This window comes from Peromyscus eremicus, chromosome 1, assembly GCF_949786415.1.
Source record: "Peromyscus eremicus chromosome 1, PerEre_H2_v1, whole genome shotgun sequence".
Classification (NCBI taxonomy): Eukaryota; Metazoa; Chordata; class Mammalia; order Rodentia; family Cricetidae; genus Peromyscus; species Peromyscus eremicus.
The window spans coordinates 53485007-53498810 of record NC_081416.1 but is presented as its reverse complement, the minus strand read 5'-3'; the positions used below and the strand labels follow the sequence as shown (position 1 = coordinate 53498810).

At 53.0% G+C, this 13804-nt stretch overlaps 2 protein-coding genes across 2 annotated transcripts; both read right to left on the bottom strand.

The window, feature by feature from the left end:
• Positions 1-212: 212 nt before the first annotated feature.
• Catsperz (catsper channel auxiliary subunit zeta) lies at positions 213-3585 on the bottom strand. The gene is made up of 5 exons (XM_059261965.1): positions 3455-3585; positions 2948-3296; positions 1315-1394; positions 1093-1159; positions 213-443 (listed from the first exon to the last, which is right to left on the bottom strand). The coding sequence occupies exons 1-5, from the start codon at positions 3473-3475 to the stop codon at positions 334-336; spliced, it is 627 nt and encodes a 208-aa protein (XP_059117948.1). The 5' UTR covers positions 3476-3585; the 3' UTR covers positions 213-333.
• Positions 3586-3819: 234 nt separating this feature from the next.
• Positions 3820-11105, bottom strand: Kcnk4 (potassium two pore domain channel subfamily K member 4). Its single transcript, XM_059261976.1, has 6 exons — positions 10287-11105; positions 6571-6697; positions 6283-6443; positions 5936-6122; positions 5406-5542; positions 3820-4530 (listed from the first exon to the last, which is right to left on the bottom strand). The coding sequence occupies exons 1-6, from the start codon at positions 10473-10475 to the stop codon at positions 4132-4134; spliced, it is 1200 nt and encodes a 399-aa protein (XP_059117959.1). The 5' UTR covers positions 10476-11105; the 3' UTR covers positions 3820-4131.
• Between the last annotated feature and the right edge of the window lie 2699 nt (positions 11106-13804).

Genomic DNA, 13804 nt, shown 5'->3' with positions numbered 1-13804 from the left:
ACTTGGTGGACCAGCACACCTACGGACCCTCGGGTAGGAGCAGCAGACCTAAAACATGCAAGTATTCTGGTTTGTGAGTTCCTGGAAGGTAGTACTGGTGAGACTCGGGCGGAGAAAACTCAAGGTCACTGCGGTGACCGAATGAAGGTCACGGGGAAAGGCGGGGCCACGTGCGTCCGCCTCACGCAAGCAGCCACGCACTGACTCGGGAACCATGCATAGACTCTTTAATTTCTCTAGGGCTCAAATTCCATGCAGACGGGGTCGAGCTTGGGTCCAGGGAACGGGACAGGGCACGGGGCTGCCGTCTGGTCGGCCACTTGAGCTGGCGGTTCACTGAGGCATCAAGTTCAGCCTCTTGTTCCGGCGCTTCTTGAGCCCCTCGATGTATCCCTGCAGCTCTTTAGTCATGAAGTGGCCCCTGCCAATCGTGGCCTTATATGCTACGAAGAGGGCAGAGCTGAGGGCAGGGCCGTGAGCCATGGCAAAGCTTTCCCCCAGTAGGCACCACCAGTGTGATTCGAGGAACCACAGATGACTCGAGGTGGCAGTTAATGCTGGATTTGGATCTGTGTTAGTTTGGGGGTTTTGGATCACCAAGGTACGATGTGTTACGGTGAAGAATGGAGGTGATCACAGGCTGAAGATGCTGGAAGCCTGAAGCAGGGCTGTGAGCGCCGGCAGCTGTACAGCCTCCTCCTGGGCCACCCACTCTAACTAGTCATCTGGCCCTTTTTTCCCCTCTGGATGTTCATATATCGTGAACAGAAAGTTAGCCAAATAATCCAATATCCAATAACTTTACCCAAATAATCCAGATGTGTCACCGTTCCCTCACCTGGGAGTGAAGCAAAGCTACACAAAGGCAGTCTGTCATTCCACAGGACAAGTGGTTTTAAGTCCTCTGAGTCACTCCATTGAGTCTGCCTGTGCCTAGTCTCTAGACTTTTAATTTTGGGGGAGCCCTTGGAATATTTGTGAGTGCTAAGGGGATCGGACAAGATATACACATCCTGAAACTCCACTCCCGAAACCCCAAGCCCTGCCAAAGCCACCAGGATCTTTTGTGGAAGCTGGGGTGAGGGTGCTCACTATTGAGGGCTTTGCTGAGAATATCCAAAACTTCATTCTCCATGAGTTCCATCAGGGGCAGTGGCAGCTAGAAAGGCAACAAGAAGACCCCCGTTCTGTGTGGAGCTGAAGTGCTCCCCACGTGACCTCCCCAGCCTGCCTGCCCCACCCTACCTGCAGGCCTCAGCCTGCCCTCCTCCTACCCACTGCCCGCCCGCAGCAGTCTCCCCAGGCCCCTCCAACCTTGTTCTGCTGCTCTGTCCAGTAGGCTTGATGCGGCGTCTGCTTTGACGGACTGACTGATGATTCTGAAGTAGACTTTACTAGAGAAACGAAAAGAGAAATCAGTCATCTTCAGGCTCCTGGGTCTGCCCTGGAGCAAAGCATATATGTGTAGGCACATGGTGGTTGTGGGGTTCAGAGGTTAGTTCCACATACTACCTTCACTGAAGACTGTATGGGATACAGGTTACAGCCCTAGGCTTTAGAATCCCACCCAACTGGGACCCAGAACTGAATGTCCCACTGTGTGAGACACAGAGAGTCTTTGATTTGTCACCTGTAAATGGAGTTATAGGAATTGTCTTTTATGAGAATAGTGCATCCTGTGTGAGTGTGTTGTTGGGACTAGAACCCAGGACCTTGTATAAGCTACGATAGAACTCTACCAGTAAGCTGCACTGCCAGAATGGCCTCTTATGGCAGTTGTGATATGTAGAGGTAACAGTACCAGCAGTTCTATGCCCGACATATAACAAGTGTTCACTATGTGTCAATTGCTATATTGGTATCAAGCTTTTTGTTTAGACAGGGTCTCACTATGTGGACTTAGCTGTCCTGGAACTCAATATCTAGACCAGGCTGTCTTGGAACTCACAGCTATCCACTTGCCTCTGCCTTCTGAATATTGGGATCAGGGGTGTACACTTCCACACCTGGCTTTGTTATCAGTGCTAATTCCCTGAAGAAGTTGGAAATGGAAGGGACAGAGGGTGGACACACACAAGTCTCTACAGTGCTTGGCATACTGTGAATATATTTAATTTTTGTGTAACCAAGTTGGACATGGTGGTGCATGTGTGTGAATCCCAACACCCAGGAAGATCCCAGGAATCCAAGGTCATCGTGGACTACATAGTGAGACTCTCATTCCAAAAAGAAATACAAAATAAAAATAAAGTAACTGCCGGGCGGTGGTGGTGCACGCCTTTAATCCCAGCACTGGGGAGGTAGAGGCAGGCGGATCTCTGTGAGTTCGAGGCCAGCCTGGTCTACAGAGTGAGATCCAGGAAAGGCGCAAAGCACAAAGCTACACAGAGAAACCCTGTCTCGAAAAACAAAACAAACAAACAAACAAACAAACAAACAAACAAACAAATAAATAAATAAATAAATAAATAAATAGATAAATAATAAAATAATGTAACTATTGACTTAAAAAAAAAAAAAAGGAGACTGCAAAACGGCGAGATCCCAGCCAGGGAAAGAACTCTGTCCTTTCAGCTGGTGCAGTGATGAAGTTAAACCCAGGGGTGAGGGGGGGGCTCGGAATGTAGTTCAGTAGAAGAGACTTTCCTAGCATGCGTGATGCCCTCGGTTGACACCCAGCACCACGTTATACAAGAAACCCACCAGGTCTTCACTTGTCCTGACTGCCTGCGCCTTTCTTCTACATTTCCCGATTCTGAGTAGTAGGACGCCTGTCCGGTAGGGGGCGCTCCAAGAATGTATGTTTGCGGTAAAGCGTGAAAGATTTGCTGCCCTCACACCCCCCCTCCAACCGCAGGTAATCTTGTAAATTTGGGATCCTATGGGCTTACCCCCATTTCGCAGGAAGGGAAACTGAGACCCTGGCTAGCCCCACCCCTGTACACACCTATCGCCTGGGCGAGGCCTCTCTGTTCAAGGGAGGTCCCAGATTCGTCGTGCTCCTCATCTACCGTGAGAACGCGCTCCAAGGACCTGCCACGGCGCAGCTCTAGTTCTAAACGCGCTTGCTGCTGGATCTCCTCTGGCTCGAGGTTGAGATTTTCCTTCATAGAGATGGTGTGGCTGTACCTGCGAGACTTCTCTACATCTCTGCCCTCCTCGTCGAAGTCCTCGCAGACTTCGGACACCGAAGCGTTCGCTGTGGACATTGTGGCCGTGCTCCATAGATCACGAACATCTCCATACAGGCTCGACCTGGCGGAACTGCGGCGACGGTGTTCATGTTTGGGCACATCCTGCGGGACACACACACACACACACACAAAGGAAGCCAAGGGACTCGGGGAGCTAGAGAGGGCAGGGAGCAGGGAGAATGGGCTGGAGTGGGGACTCCATGGACCAAGCGCCCAGGCTGAAAGTGTCAGGGCTCGGAGGGCCCAGGCAGACTTCTTACTTTGGAAACGTTTTCCTCCATCGTTCCGCACCAACGGACCAGTCGCCACAGGACTCAGTCGAGAAGGGGGTCACGCTCCAGGAAGGGGGAGGGGCAGAGCCTCCTCCCGGATGGCGATAATGGTCTCGCAGGAGGAGACTTCAAGCTGCAGTTGTCATCAAGACTAAATTGCTCCCACCCCCAATATCAATGCCAAGGTTGGCGGTGCCCAGGCCAGCTCTGAGTTCGGATCTCCTCCGGGCATGGACGAGAGTCTGAATACCCAAGCTCAGCCAAAAGGGCCACAACTAGATCAGTGTGGGTTCCCAGTGGCCTGGATATAGCCCCACCGCAGCGCGAAAAAAGCACTTGCACACCCCCTCGGGTCTCAGGAGCACTCACTCGGTGGTGCAGACTTTTTGTTTATTGATGCAGGTTTTGAGGCACAGTCGTGAGGTGTGAGGGACAAGCCGGGCCAGGACAGCGAGACAGAAAGCTTTGGATAGTGGAATTTGGAAATGGTTGGGCGTGAGGAACCAGCCAGGGAAGAGCGGGGCCATTTGGCAACCCTTGAACTCCTCCCAGGGTTACAATCGCGTTGAACAAAAGAGGGCTCTTTGGTCAAATAAGCCAAACATGCCTGGGCATCAGCAGGAACGGAGCCCCTGGCCGGGGGTCCCGGGCCAGGGATCCGGCCCCTACACAGGCACAGCTTTGTCTCGGAGACGCGCAGGACCCCGGGGTCTCGAGGGCTTCTTGGGGGGATTGGGACGGCGGCGACCCCGAGGCGCTCGAGGCAGGGAGCAGCCACGTTCACTCTGCGTGTCTGAGGACTCGTCGATGAAGGCCAGGTTCTCACTGGGGTAATCCAGAGCCGAGGCCGTGGGCGTGGGCGGGGAAGGTGTCTCAGCCTTCTTTGGGGGCACAGGGGATCCCGGCCTGCAGGCTGGCTCAGCAGCACCAGGTGGCGCTGGCAGGGAAGAGGGCAGGAGCGGTTGCTCCTTCTCTGGTGGCGGGGCGCTGGGCCCGGCTCTCTGGGTCACTCGTGCTGTCACTGTGCCGGTCCAGCTAGCAGCCTGCGCCGTGAGGCCACCCATCTGCAGAGAGGAAACGGTGTCCGCCGATTCTGGGAACTGCCCCTTTACCAGTCGCATCCACCTTTTCGCCTGGCTCTCGAGCCTCAGCCTGACCCCGCAGACACACTGTTCCTGCATTGGATCGAAGCACCCCTTCTCCAGGAGCCTTTCTAGAAAGCCCCGGTTTTGTTTCAGCCTTAGCTGTCTCTCTGTAGTCGGCTAGCAAAATGCAGGTTTCAGATGAATCGCAAAATTTAATATCAGTATGACTCATACAATATTTGGGGCATGTTCTAAAATCTTATTTGTTGTTCATCTGAAACTCACATGTAACTGGCCTTTCTAGTTTTGTTGTTTTTAAAATAAAGTCTCGGGCTGGAGAGATGGCTCAGAGGTTAAGAGCACTGACTGCACTTCCAGAGGTCCTGAGTTCAATTCCCAGCAACCACATGGTGGCTCACAGCCATCTGTAATGAGATCTGGTGCCCTCTTCTGTATACATAATGAATAAATAAATTAAAAAAAAAATCTTTAAAAAAAAAATAAAATAAAATAAAGTCTCATTCTATAGCCCAGGCAGGTCTGAACTCGCAGCAATCCTCCTGACTCTGCTCTGCTTACCAAGTACTGGGATTTACAGACGCGTACCACCTCGCCTCTGAGTTTTTATTTACTAACCCTGGCGACCCTATCTATCCACGGAGGCCGAGGTGGTCGAGTCCCTGACAAACCTGAATTTACTCCATTGTTCCCGGTAGCGCACGCTCCGAGTCTCAATTTCGGAGGAACCTACATTTTGGAGGGGAGTCTGGCTGATCAACCAGCGGCTAAGGGTACGACACACAAGTGACATGCATGGCGCATGCGCGGCAAAGAACAGACCCTGGGAAGCGTACCTCCGCCCGTGTGCGGCGAGACACCGCTCGCAACCAGTTGCCGATGGTGGTGAGCACCGAGGCGAAGTAGGCTAGGCCAAACAAGATCCAGAACCACGCCAGAGGTTGGTAGGCTGAGTTCTGCCCGGGGTCAGTGCCTAGATAATTCACAGGGAGAGAAAAGTAAGTTGATGGGATCTGGAGGCAAACGTGCGAGCCTCCGGTTCACCGCCGGTTTCTGCACCTTGTTGAGAGAGTGCCCCTCCCCAGAAAAAAAGGGATGTGCTAGTGTTAGATGTATGCAAGATGAGTGTGCACGAATTGCAATTGTGTATAGTAAGAGCATGCAAGAGGGTGAACTTAATATATGTATGAGCATGCACGGGACTCAGGCCTACAAGATGCAAGTGGGCATTAGGTGCTGCCTGCTGGAAGCACCATGGTGCGTTCCGTGATGGGTGTGGGAGCTGGGGCAGACACCCCACAGTAGTGCATAGGCAGAGTGCAGGGATAAAGTAGTTAGGGAAAGTGCTGGGCGAAGTTAGCCTCACCGGGCACATAATCGCCAAAGCCCACGGTGGTGAGTGTCACTATGACAAAGTAGATGGCTTCCAGCTTGCTCCAGCTCTCCATATAGGAGAACACGAAGGTAGGAGTTAGGACAAAGAGCAGGCAGCCAATCAGCAGAAAGAGCACCGCAGACAGCATTCTCACCAGCCCGGGTGGCACGTGCCACTTCTGCGGGGAGGGGCGAGAGATAGGGCCATGGAGATACCAATTCCATTCTCCCCACCCCACCCGACCTCCATCCTGGTTTACTGCGAGGCTCCCTAGGAGTGCACACTCACATGCCAGGGACCTAGGGGAGAGTACCCATGAGGGGCACAGTGCAGCTCACCAAGAAGATTGCTTCGATGTGACCGATGCCCCGGCGCAGAGAGGAGCCCAGCCGGTCCCCGACCCCCGCCAGCAGCATCCCGAACAGCGGGATCCCCACCAGTGCATAGAAGATACAAAAGAGACGCCCGGCGTCTGTCTGTAAGGCTGTATTGCCATAGCCTGGATAGAGGGGGCAGTGCAGGAAATGTAGGCGCTATCTGGCACCCACTGCCTTTCCCTGCACCTTCCCCCAGAGGGAAACTCCTTGCCCCTTGCCTCCCTCCACATGCCCCATCTCCTCCCCCACCGATGGTAGTGATGATGGTGCCCGAGAAAAAGAAGGCGCTGCCCAGGTTCCAAGCTGATGAGTGGTTGCTGCTATTGGTCCAACTGGTGTCTGGATTTGCACCCCCTCCCAGGGCTTCAGCCACGAGCTGCGGACAAGGCGCACAAGGAGGAACCTCAGTCCTTCCCTCCAGCTGGGCCCTCCAGCTCCAGCCCTCCCCATTCCTTACATAGCTCACTGGCCTTGCATCTCTCTTCCCTTCCCTGCTCTTTGGTTTTAGTTTTTGACAATGTCTCTCTGACTCTCTCTACCTAGCTATCTTTTTGTGGTTGGTTGGTTTGGTTTTTTGAGACAGCATTTCACTATGTATCTCAAGCTACCCTGAAACATGCTGTGTAGTCCAGTCTGGAGCTATTGATCCCTCCTGCCTCAGCCCCCCAAGTGCTAGAATTAGAAGCATAAAACCACCATAACTGACTGCATGACAGATTCCTAGCTTTACAGTAGGGAGCACGGATGCTGGGAGCAAGTGCCTGGGTTCCAATCTTGGCAGCCTTGGGCAAGTTAACTCATGGTTTCTCAGATTCCTCCTCGATCACATGGGGTGACTGTCAGAGCACCAACATCATAGATCTGGCATGAGGAGTAAACACTGGGTATTTGTTGGGTAATTTCCCACACGGCCATGATGTCCTGTGAGTTCCTGCTCCCTGTGAGTGTGAGACTCCACCACCCCCACTGCTCCAATGGAAAGTGAGTCTGAGTACCTGGCCTCTAAACAATGTATTGAAAGGTGAGACCTTCACATGCCATCAAATGTCATGGCCACTTTTAGAATGTTTATATGTGTGTGCTTCTGTGCACACGCCACCTCATAACATCCAAGCCAAACCCAGTATTTCATATGGAGGGCTCCATAAGCATGACTGAATGAGTGAAGTGCCAGGGCCATGCTTTTCTTGCCTGCCTGCGGATTCCCCAGGGGAACAGTCTGTGTCTGGAAAGAGCTTGCCCTGGGTGCTGGAATGTCAGAGCACCCAGAAGATGACACGAAGAAGGGCCCTTCCCCATACGAAGCAAGGACAGAATCCACAGGGAAGTTTACAGTCTGTCTCATCTCCATGACAGCCCCCATTAGCAGGACCTACTCCGAGTTCATCCTCCTTGGAGGAACTGCTGCAAACCCGCAAGCCTCTGATTTGTCCAGAGGAGGGTCCAGGCTCCTTAGCTCAGCGTTTGTCTAGTTATTATTTTGAAAAAAAAAAAAGTCTCATATAGCCTAGGCTAGCCTCAAACTCACTATGTAGTCAAAGATGGCTTTGAACTCCCGATCCTCTTGCCTCTACTAAGTGCTGACATTACAGGTGTGAGCTACCCTCTCCAGTTTTGGTAGTGCTGGAGAGACAACCCAAGCCTGCAGCATGCTAGGCCAGCACTCCATCAACTGAGCCACACCCCTGCCACTCCCTCTTATTGGAGGGTTGTTTGCTTTTGTTTTGGGAGACAGAGTCTTTCTTACTCAGTAGCCCAAGCTAACCTGGAACTCACAGCAATCCTCCTGCCTCAGCCTGGCACAAGCACTTTTTCCAACCTGGTCTCCACCTTTCCTCAGACTTCTCTCTTGAGATTCTGATTTTGCACCCCAAAATACAGCAACCTCCTCCCCAGATTCTCTGAAGTGATTCCATTTTCTGTAATAATGGTCTTCAAATAAAGAGGTGAAATATCTGGTTAAAAGTGATTTAAGTTTTTTAAGATTTATTTTATATGTTTATTTTATTTTATTGCGTATATGTATGTATGTATGTATGTATGTCATGTGCATGCCTGGTGCCCACAGAGGCCAGAAAAGGGTGCCAGATTCTCTGGATCTAGAGTTACAGATGGTTATGAGCCACTGTGGGGGTGCTGGGAACCAAACCCAGGTCCCCTACAAGAGCAGCAAGTACTCCAAACTGCTGAGCCATCTCACCAGCCCCAGTGATTTATTTTTTATTTGGCAACATTCCCTCACATCCCCAAATCCTTCATCATCCAGTGTGCTCTGATTTTTGTTTCAAATGACCAGGCGTCTGCTATCTCCAGTTTCTGCTACACTCTGAGCTTGCCAGCTTCCACTCCATTGCCATGCTGTTCCTCTGCTTGGGAGTTGTTTGGCCCCACACTCAGAATCCTGTCCCTCTCACTTGGTACCTTCCTGCTGCCAGCTCTCCCCAAAGCCTCTGCATTCTGCTTCATTCCCAGCACACAACCCAAGGCCCAGCAACCAGTGGGTGCTTAATGAAGAAGGAAGGAGTCTCCCTTTCCACGGCTTCCTACAGTCTGTCCTGGATCTGTGCCTCAGATGTGACAGCACCGAGAAGCCCCATCTGCCTCACCCTAATATGTGTGCCTCTACCCACCCCCAGCACACATAGGCAGATCATTGCTGCAGGACTCACTCCTCCAGGGAGTGGCTCTTGTTGTTAAGAGAAGCAAAGCAGCAGTCACCCACCCTGTAGGCTCCCGGTCTCTCCTTTTCTTCTTTCTCATCCCAGAATAAAGCAATTCCATTGTGAAGATAAATAGGTCAGACTCCCTCCCTCCCTCTGCCCTGTGGTCTGGCCGGGCGCACTTTCCACCCAGGCAGTTCTGAGCAGAACGTGTCCTGATTTCTGGAAGTGGGAGAGAGCATCACTCTACCCATATCTTTGCACTGGATCCTGCCACCTTAGGAATCAGTTGGAACTCTGGGGCTTACATGCAGACCCTCCACAAAGAACAGTCAGGGAATGAGGGGTACTCTTCTGCCAAGTGAGAAATATTAATTTATCAAGGTTAAGCCAGAGCTTTCTAGAACGGTGACTGAGAAATCAAAGGGAGCGACACAGGAACTCACCACCTGGACCCATGAAGGCTGAAGCCCATAGCTTCCCTTCATGACTGGATGGAGACTGATCTACAATAGCTTGGGAAAGCCTGACAACCCCCCACCGACCCTTTTCCACTTGCTTGGCTGCTAAGCATGAGTCCAAGGGAGGAGGGACTCCTGAACTGGCATCCACAGTGGTAGGAGCAGAAGCCCTCTAAAATCACTTGTACTTGTTTATATGCAAACTTGGGGACACAGAGGTAGGTGTTCACCGGATTCTTGGGTTTCTCTAAAACATCTGAACTAAAAAAATGCATAGGAACTTGTGTGGGAGGAGCAGCCAACATTAGCAAGTAAAAACTCTGCAGGGAGCCAGGTACGGCTTGTAATCCCAGTGCTCTGGAGGCTGAGGCAAGACAAGACAGTCCAGAGTTCAAGGTCAGTTTGTGTAGCACAGTGAGTGCCAGGCCAGTCAGGGCTACATAGCAAGCTCCTGTCTCAAAAAAAACAAAAATCATTACCAGGGTTACATTTAAATCCAGCTGTTTAGCTGAAAGTCCCAAGTGACTGAACATCTAAGATTTGGTCTGGTGACCTAATGATGTTAGACCTGTACAAATGTAGCATCCCATGTGCTCCAGCCACTTATTCATTCCATTCATTTATTTGTCCATTTTCCCTTCCTTCTATCAGCGTCACACAGCGTCATTCCAGGAGCACAGCCTTATGCCAGCAGAGACAGGTAGCAACAACAACATGGCCAACATATTGAAAACATCTGGATCTCAGATCCTGCCCAACACCCCCAGATGCATCCAGTCCTCATACATGTCTGGAAGCAGCACCCTGAGCAGGACCCCACTGCTGACTAGTTCTGCCGACCCACCTTGATGAATTTCGTCAGGTTCTCTTGGCTCACACATGGATAGTCCTTCAGAAACTTGTCTCGGCCATCCTCCAGCTTCTTCTGAACCTGCTGCTCATAAGGCTGCTCTAGAGCCTGGAACACTAGAGCCCCGGATACCAAGTAAAGCAGCACCAGTGCCAACAGGGCCAGGAGTGTGGTGCTGCGCATGGCCCTTCCAGAGGCAGGTCCGGCTCCGCTTCCTGCCTGGGAAGGAGGAGCAGGGAGCTCCTGGGGAGCAGTAGTCACTGCAGGCCAAACCAAGAATTATGGGGTCAAGAAGAGATCTGACACCCACATCCTCCCTTTCTATCTTAGACTCCCAAGGTTTTGGAACCCCTAGCCTTATTGTCCATGGATATAATTCCGCCGCCCCCAGCATCCTCTGGCTAGACATCTAGTTCCAGGTACTAATACCTAGACCCCCACCTCCAGCCTCCCTCTTACCTCCGGGGCCTAACCATCAGGAGAGTAGAAGGAAGAAGGAGACAATAAGCCAGCCTCGGAAGAGGCAGGGTAAGTAAGAAATGTGGGGAGTTGTGAGCCATAGGGAGCCTTGGAGAAGACCAAGGGAAGACCAGGGCTTTCCAAGGCAAAGCAGGAGGAGAGGCTGGAGCCCGAAAAACAGGAGACAGGAATAGCAGGTCCATACTTGGCTCTCCCAATGCGGCTGTGGCAGCCTCCTCAGATGCATCTGTCCCCTCCTGCCTTTCCTGAGTCCGGGCTAGCAGGGATCAGCGGGGCAGGGATCCTCCAGGGTCCCCACCCGCCCGCTGGGCTTTCGAGGAACCCAGAGGCAGATCTGGCTGCAGGGTAGAGGCAAGGCCCAGAGCCAGGGAAAGGAAAGGTAGGCACCAAGTTCCCGAAAGAAGCGAGGCACGGAGTGGAAGGGCAGCATGGATACAGCAGCCCACGGGACAGCTGTCACCTAGGGAGCAGCGGGAGATGGCAGGCACACACACACACACACACACACACATATATATGCTGTCCGCCACACATGCCATAAAGATCTGCGATCCCACACTCCACCCCTCGGCTCTAGCCAGCCACAAGCTGCCCAGGCTGCAGGCATAGCACTGCACCACATTCCAGCAGACCCCGGCGCAACAGACCACCATGGGCGTGCCTGCGGTGCTGAACCACCCTAGAGGTCCACGCGCACGGGTGCACGAACACACACACACACACACACACACACACACACACACACACACACACACCCCAGATCCGCGTGACACCGCACGCCAGCCACTTGCTCCCACCACCTCCCCCGCGTCCTTACGCCGACGCCTCCGAGCGTGACCCGCGACGGGGAGGCACCGTCACACCACTCGAGGAGGGCATCCACGCGCGGGAGGTGGGTGTCCCGCTCTGCCGGTCGCCTCCCAGCTCCCGGACCCGATATCCAGCCCACGTTCCCGCGCCTGCTCCGCACTTACTGTCTGCCCACTCTGCGGCTGCGGCTTTGGCTGCGGCCAGGTCTCCCGCGCCGCCTCGCGCGGGTACGGGCTGGGTCACGGAAGTGGTGGCAGCCGGGGGACCGAGCGGTCGGCCTTCAGGCTGGGACACCCCCCCCCCTTCCCACCCTCAAAAGCCCCCTCCCCGGGCGCTTAACCCTACCACAGCTACGTCTTCTAGTCTCCTACGTGCCGCACCCTCGCCACCGGCTCTCGCTATCACCCGCCTTGCACTCAGCCCTTTACCTGCACCCTCTGGGCTCCCCAATCCTGGCTTGTCCTGGCCAGTGAGTGGCAGAAGAGCTAGAGAGGGGTCGACGCGGAGTCCAACCTTCCAGGCTGGGTTCCGAGCCCCAGCGCTGCCCTAACCTGGACATCAGTTGGCCCAGGGCTCAGGACAGCCGTCACACTCATCTCCTGGAATCTTCTGGGTCTATTACTGGACTGGGAAGAGTCCTCTTTTCTCCGCCCATGGGGATAGTCAGGCCCTTGGGCTCAGCACTTATGAGGGAGAGGCCCTCAGGGAGAAAGGGGTATGTGGGGGTGGGGGGCGGGGAGATCTCTTTGAGGCCACCTGGATTTAACCAGCTGTATAGGCTGGGTCCCAGCTCTGGGAAGTCACTGATGGAGCATCTCCTGATCTGGCTGCATCCCCAGCTCTGATCCTCCAGGTCCTGGAGTAACCCCCCCACCCCACCCCCGGAGAGGGGGCAGCAGCTGCCTGCCAATCCTAGCAGGCAGAGTAGAGTGCTAGCATTTTCTGAAGAGCTAAGACTGGGTCCTATGCTGTCTCTGCCCTTCCCTGTTCATGTTCATATCCATTTCTTTACTGATCTCCCCAAAGTCTCTCCTGCAGCATTAGGAGATCCTATGGGCTTGTGGTCCATACTTTTTATTGTTGTTTTGCTTTTTTGGAATCGGGGTTTCTCTTTGTCCTGGAACTTGCTTTGTAGACTAGTGTGGCCTCAAACTCAGAGATCTGCCTGTCTATGACTTCTGAGTGCTGGGATTAAAGGTGCACGCCACCACACCAGGTTCAGTGGTGATGGTCAGTAGTTTTAAGCCTAGAGTTTAAGGTGACCACCCCAGATGGGAGGGGGCCAGGGCAGGTTACCAAACTCTCTAGAGTCTTCCTGTCCCCACTTACAGTAAAATAATTTTCTCCGGGTGCTGATTGGAGCGTTTAAGAGGTCAGTGTTTATAAAATGCCCAAAGGCTGGCACACACAATTAAGTGCTCTATAAATGTTAGCAATTTTGCTTCCAACCAAAGTGATTGTCTAGCTTACTGCTGAAGTCTTGAGCCTCAGATGTTCTCTCTGGAGACCTTGCAGACCTGGCTCCAGGATGCTCCCAAAGAAAAGGCTTCAAGGCAGACTCACTGCTAGGCTGAGATCCCAGAGGAGCCGGAACCACCAGGGTTCTGGGCAGGAGTCACAGGCTCTGATAAGCACTCCTGAGCCACAGGGCAGAGCTGCCAAGATGTCATGTCAGGAGTGCAGGGCACTGACTAAACTGTTGGGGGCAGTAGGTGTGCACCAGGAGCTGACTGCAAGTGACCAGGCAATCAGGGGAACCCATACCCAATTGAGGAGATGGAGGCGGGCCACAGTAACACCTCTTGACACTTGAAGGCCACATTAGAAGTGGTGACAGAAACAAACGAGACCTCAGGCCAATGAGATTGCTCAGTGCTGCATAAAGCTGCTTACCACCAAGCCTGAAATTCCAAGTTTGATTTCTGGAGCCCCATGGGTTTCCCTGACTCCATACCTGTATGTGTGTCTGTATATGCACACCCACGCTACACACACCCCATAATTAAAATAAGAGTATTAAAGGAACTAGGCCTGCACAAAACTTAATCCATTCAAAGACAAGATGCCCAACAGACTGTAGAGATGGCTTAATGGTTAAGAGCACTTGCTGGGGGTCCTCTGAAAGCTGTAGTGGATAGCCATTCCAGCTTTGATCTGGAAGTTCCAACCCCCATTGAGGCTTCGGTAACTGTCACGCCTAAAAGGCGGGGCCGAGAGAGGAC

Bases quoted from the DNA above. Each gene is read 5' to 3' on its own strand.
- Kcnk4 (XM_059261976.1), bottom strand. From the start codon at position 10,475: ATGCGCAGCACCACACTCCTGGCCCTGTTGGCACTGGTGCTGCTTTAC. The intron at 5,543-5,935 runs GTGAGGCTAACT...TGAATTATCTAG, and splicing joins CTTTGGCGATTATGTGCCCG to GCACTGACCCCGGGCAGAAC. The intron at 4,531-5,405 runs GTACGCTTCCCA...TCCTCTCTGCAG, and splicing joins CTCGCCGCACACGGGCGGAG to ATGGGTGGCCTCACGGCGCA.
- Catsperz (XM_059261965.1), bottom strand. From the start codon at position 3,475: ATGGAGGAAAACGTTTCCAAA. The intron at 1,395-2,947 runs GTGTGTACAGGG...TCGTTTCTCTAG, and splicing joins AGGCCTCGCCCAGGCGATAG to TAAAGTCTACTTCAGAATCA. The intron at 444-1,092 runs GTGAGCACCCTC...CCCTCTTCGTAG, and splicing joins TCTCAGCAAAGCCCTCAATA to CATATAAGGCCACGATTGGC.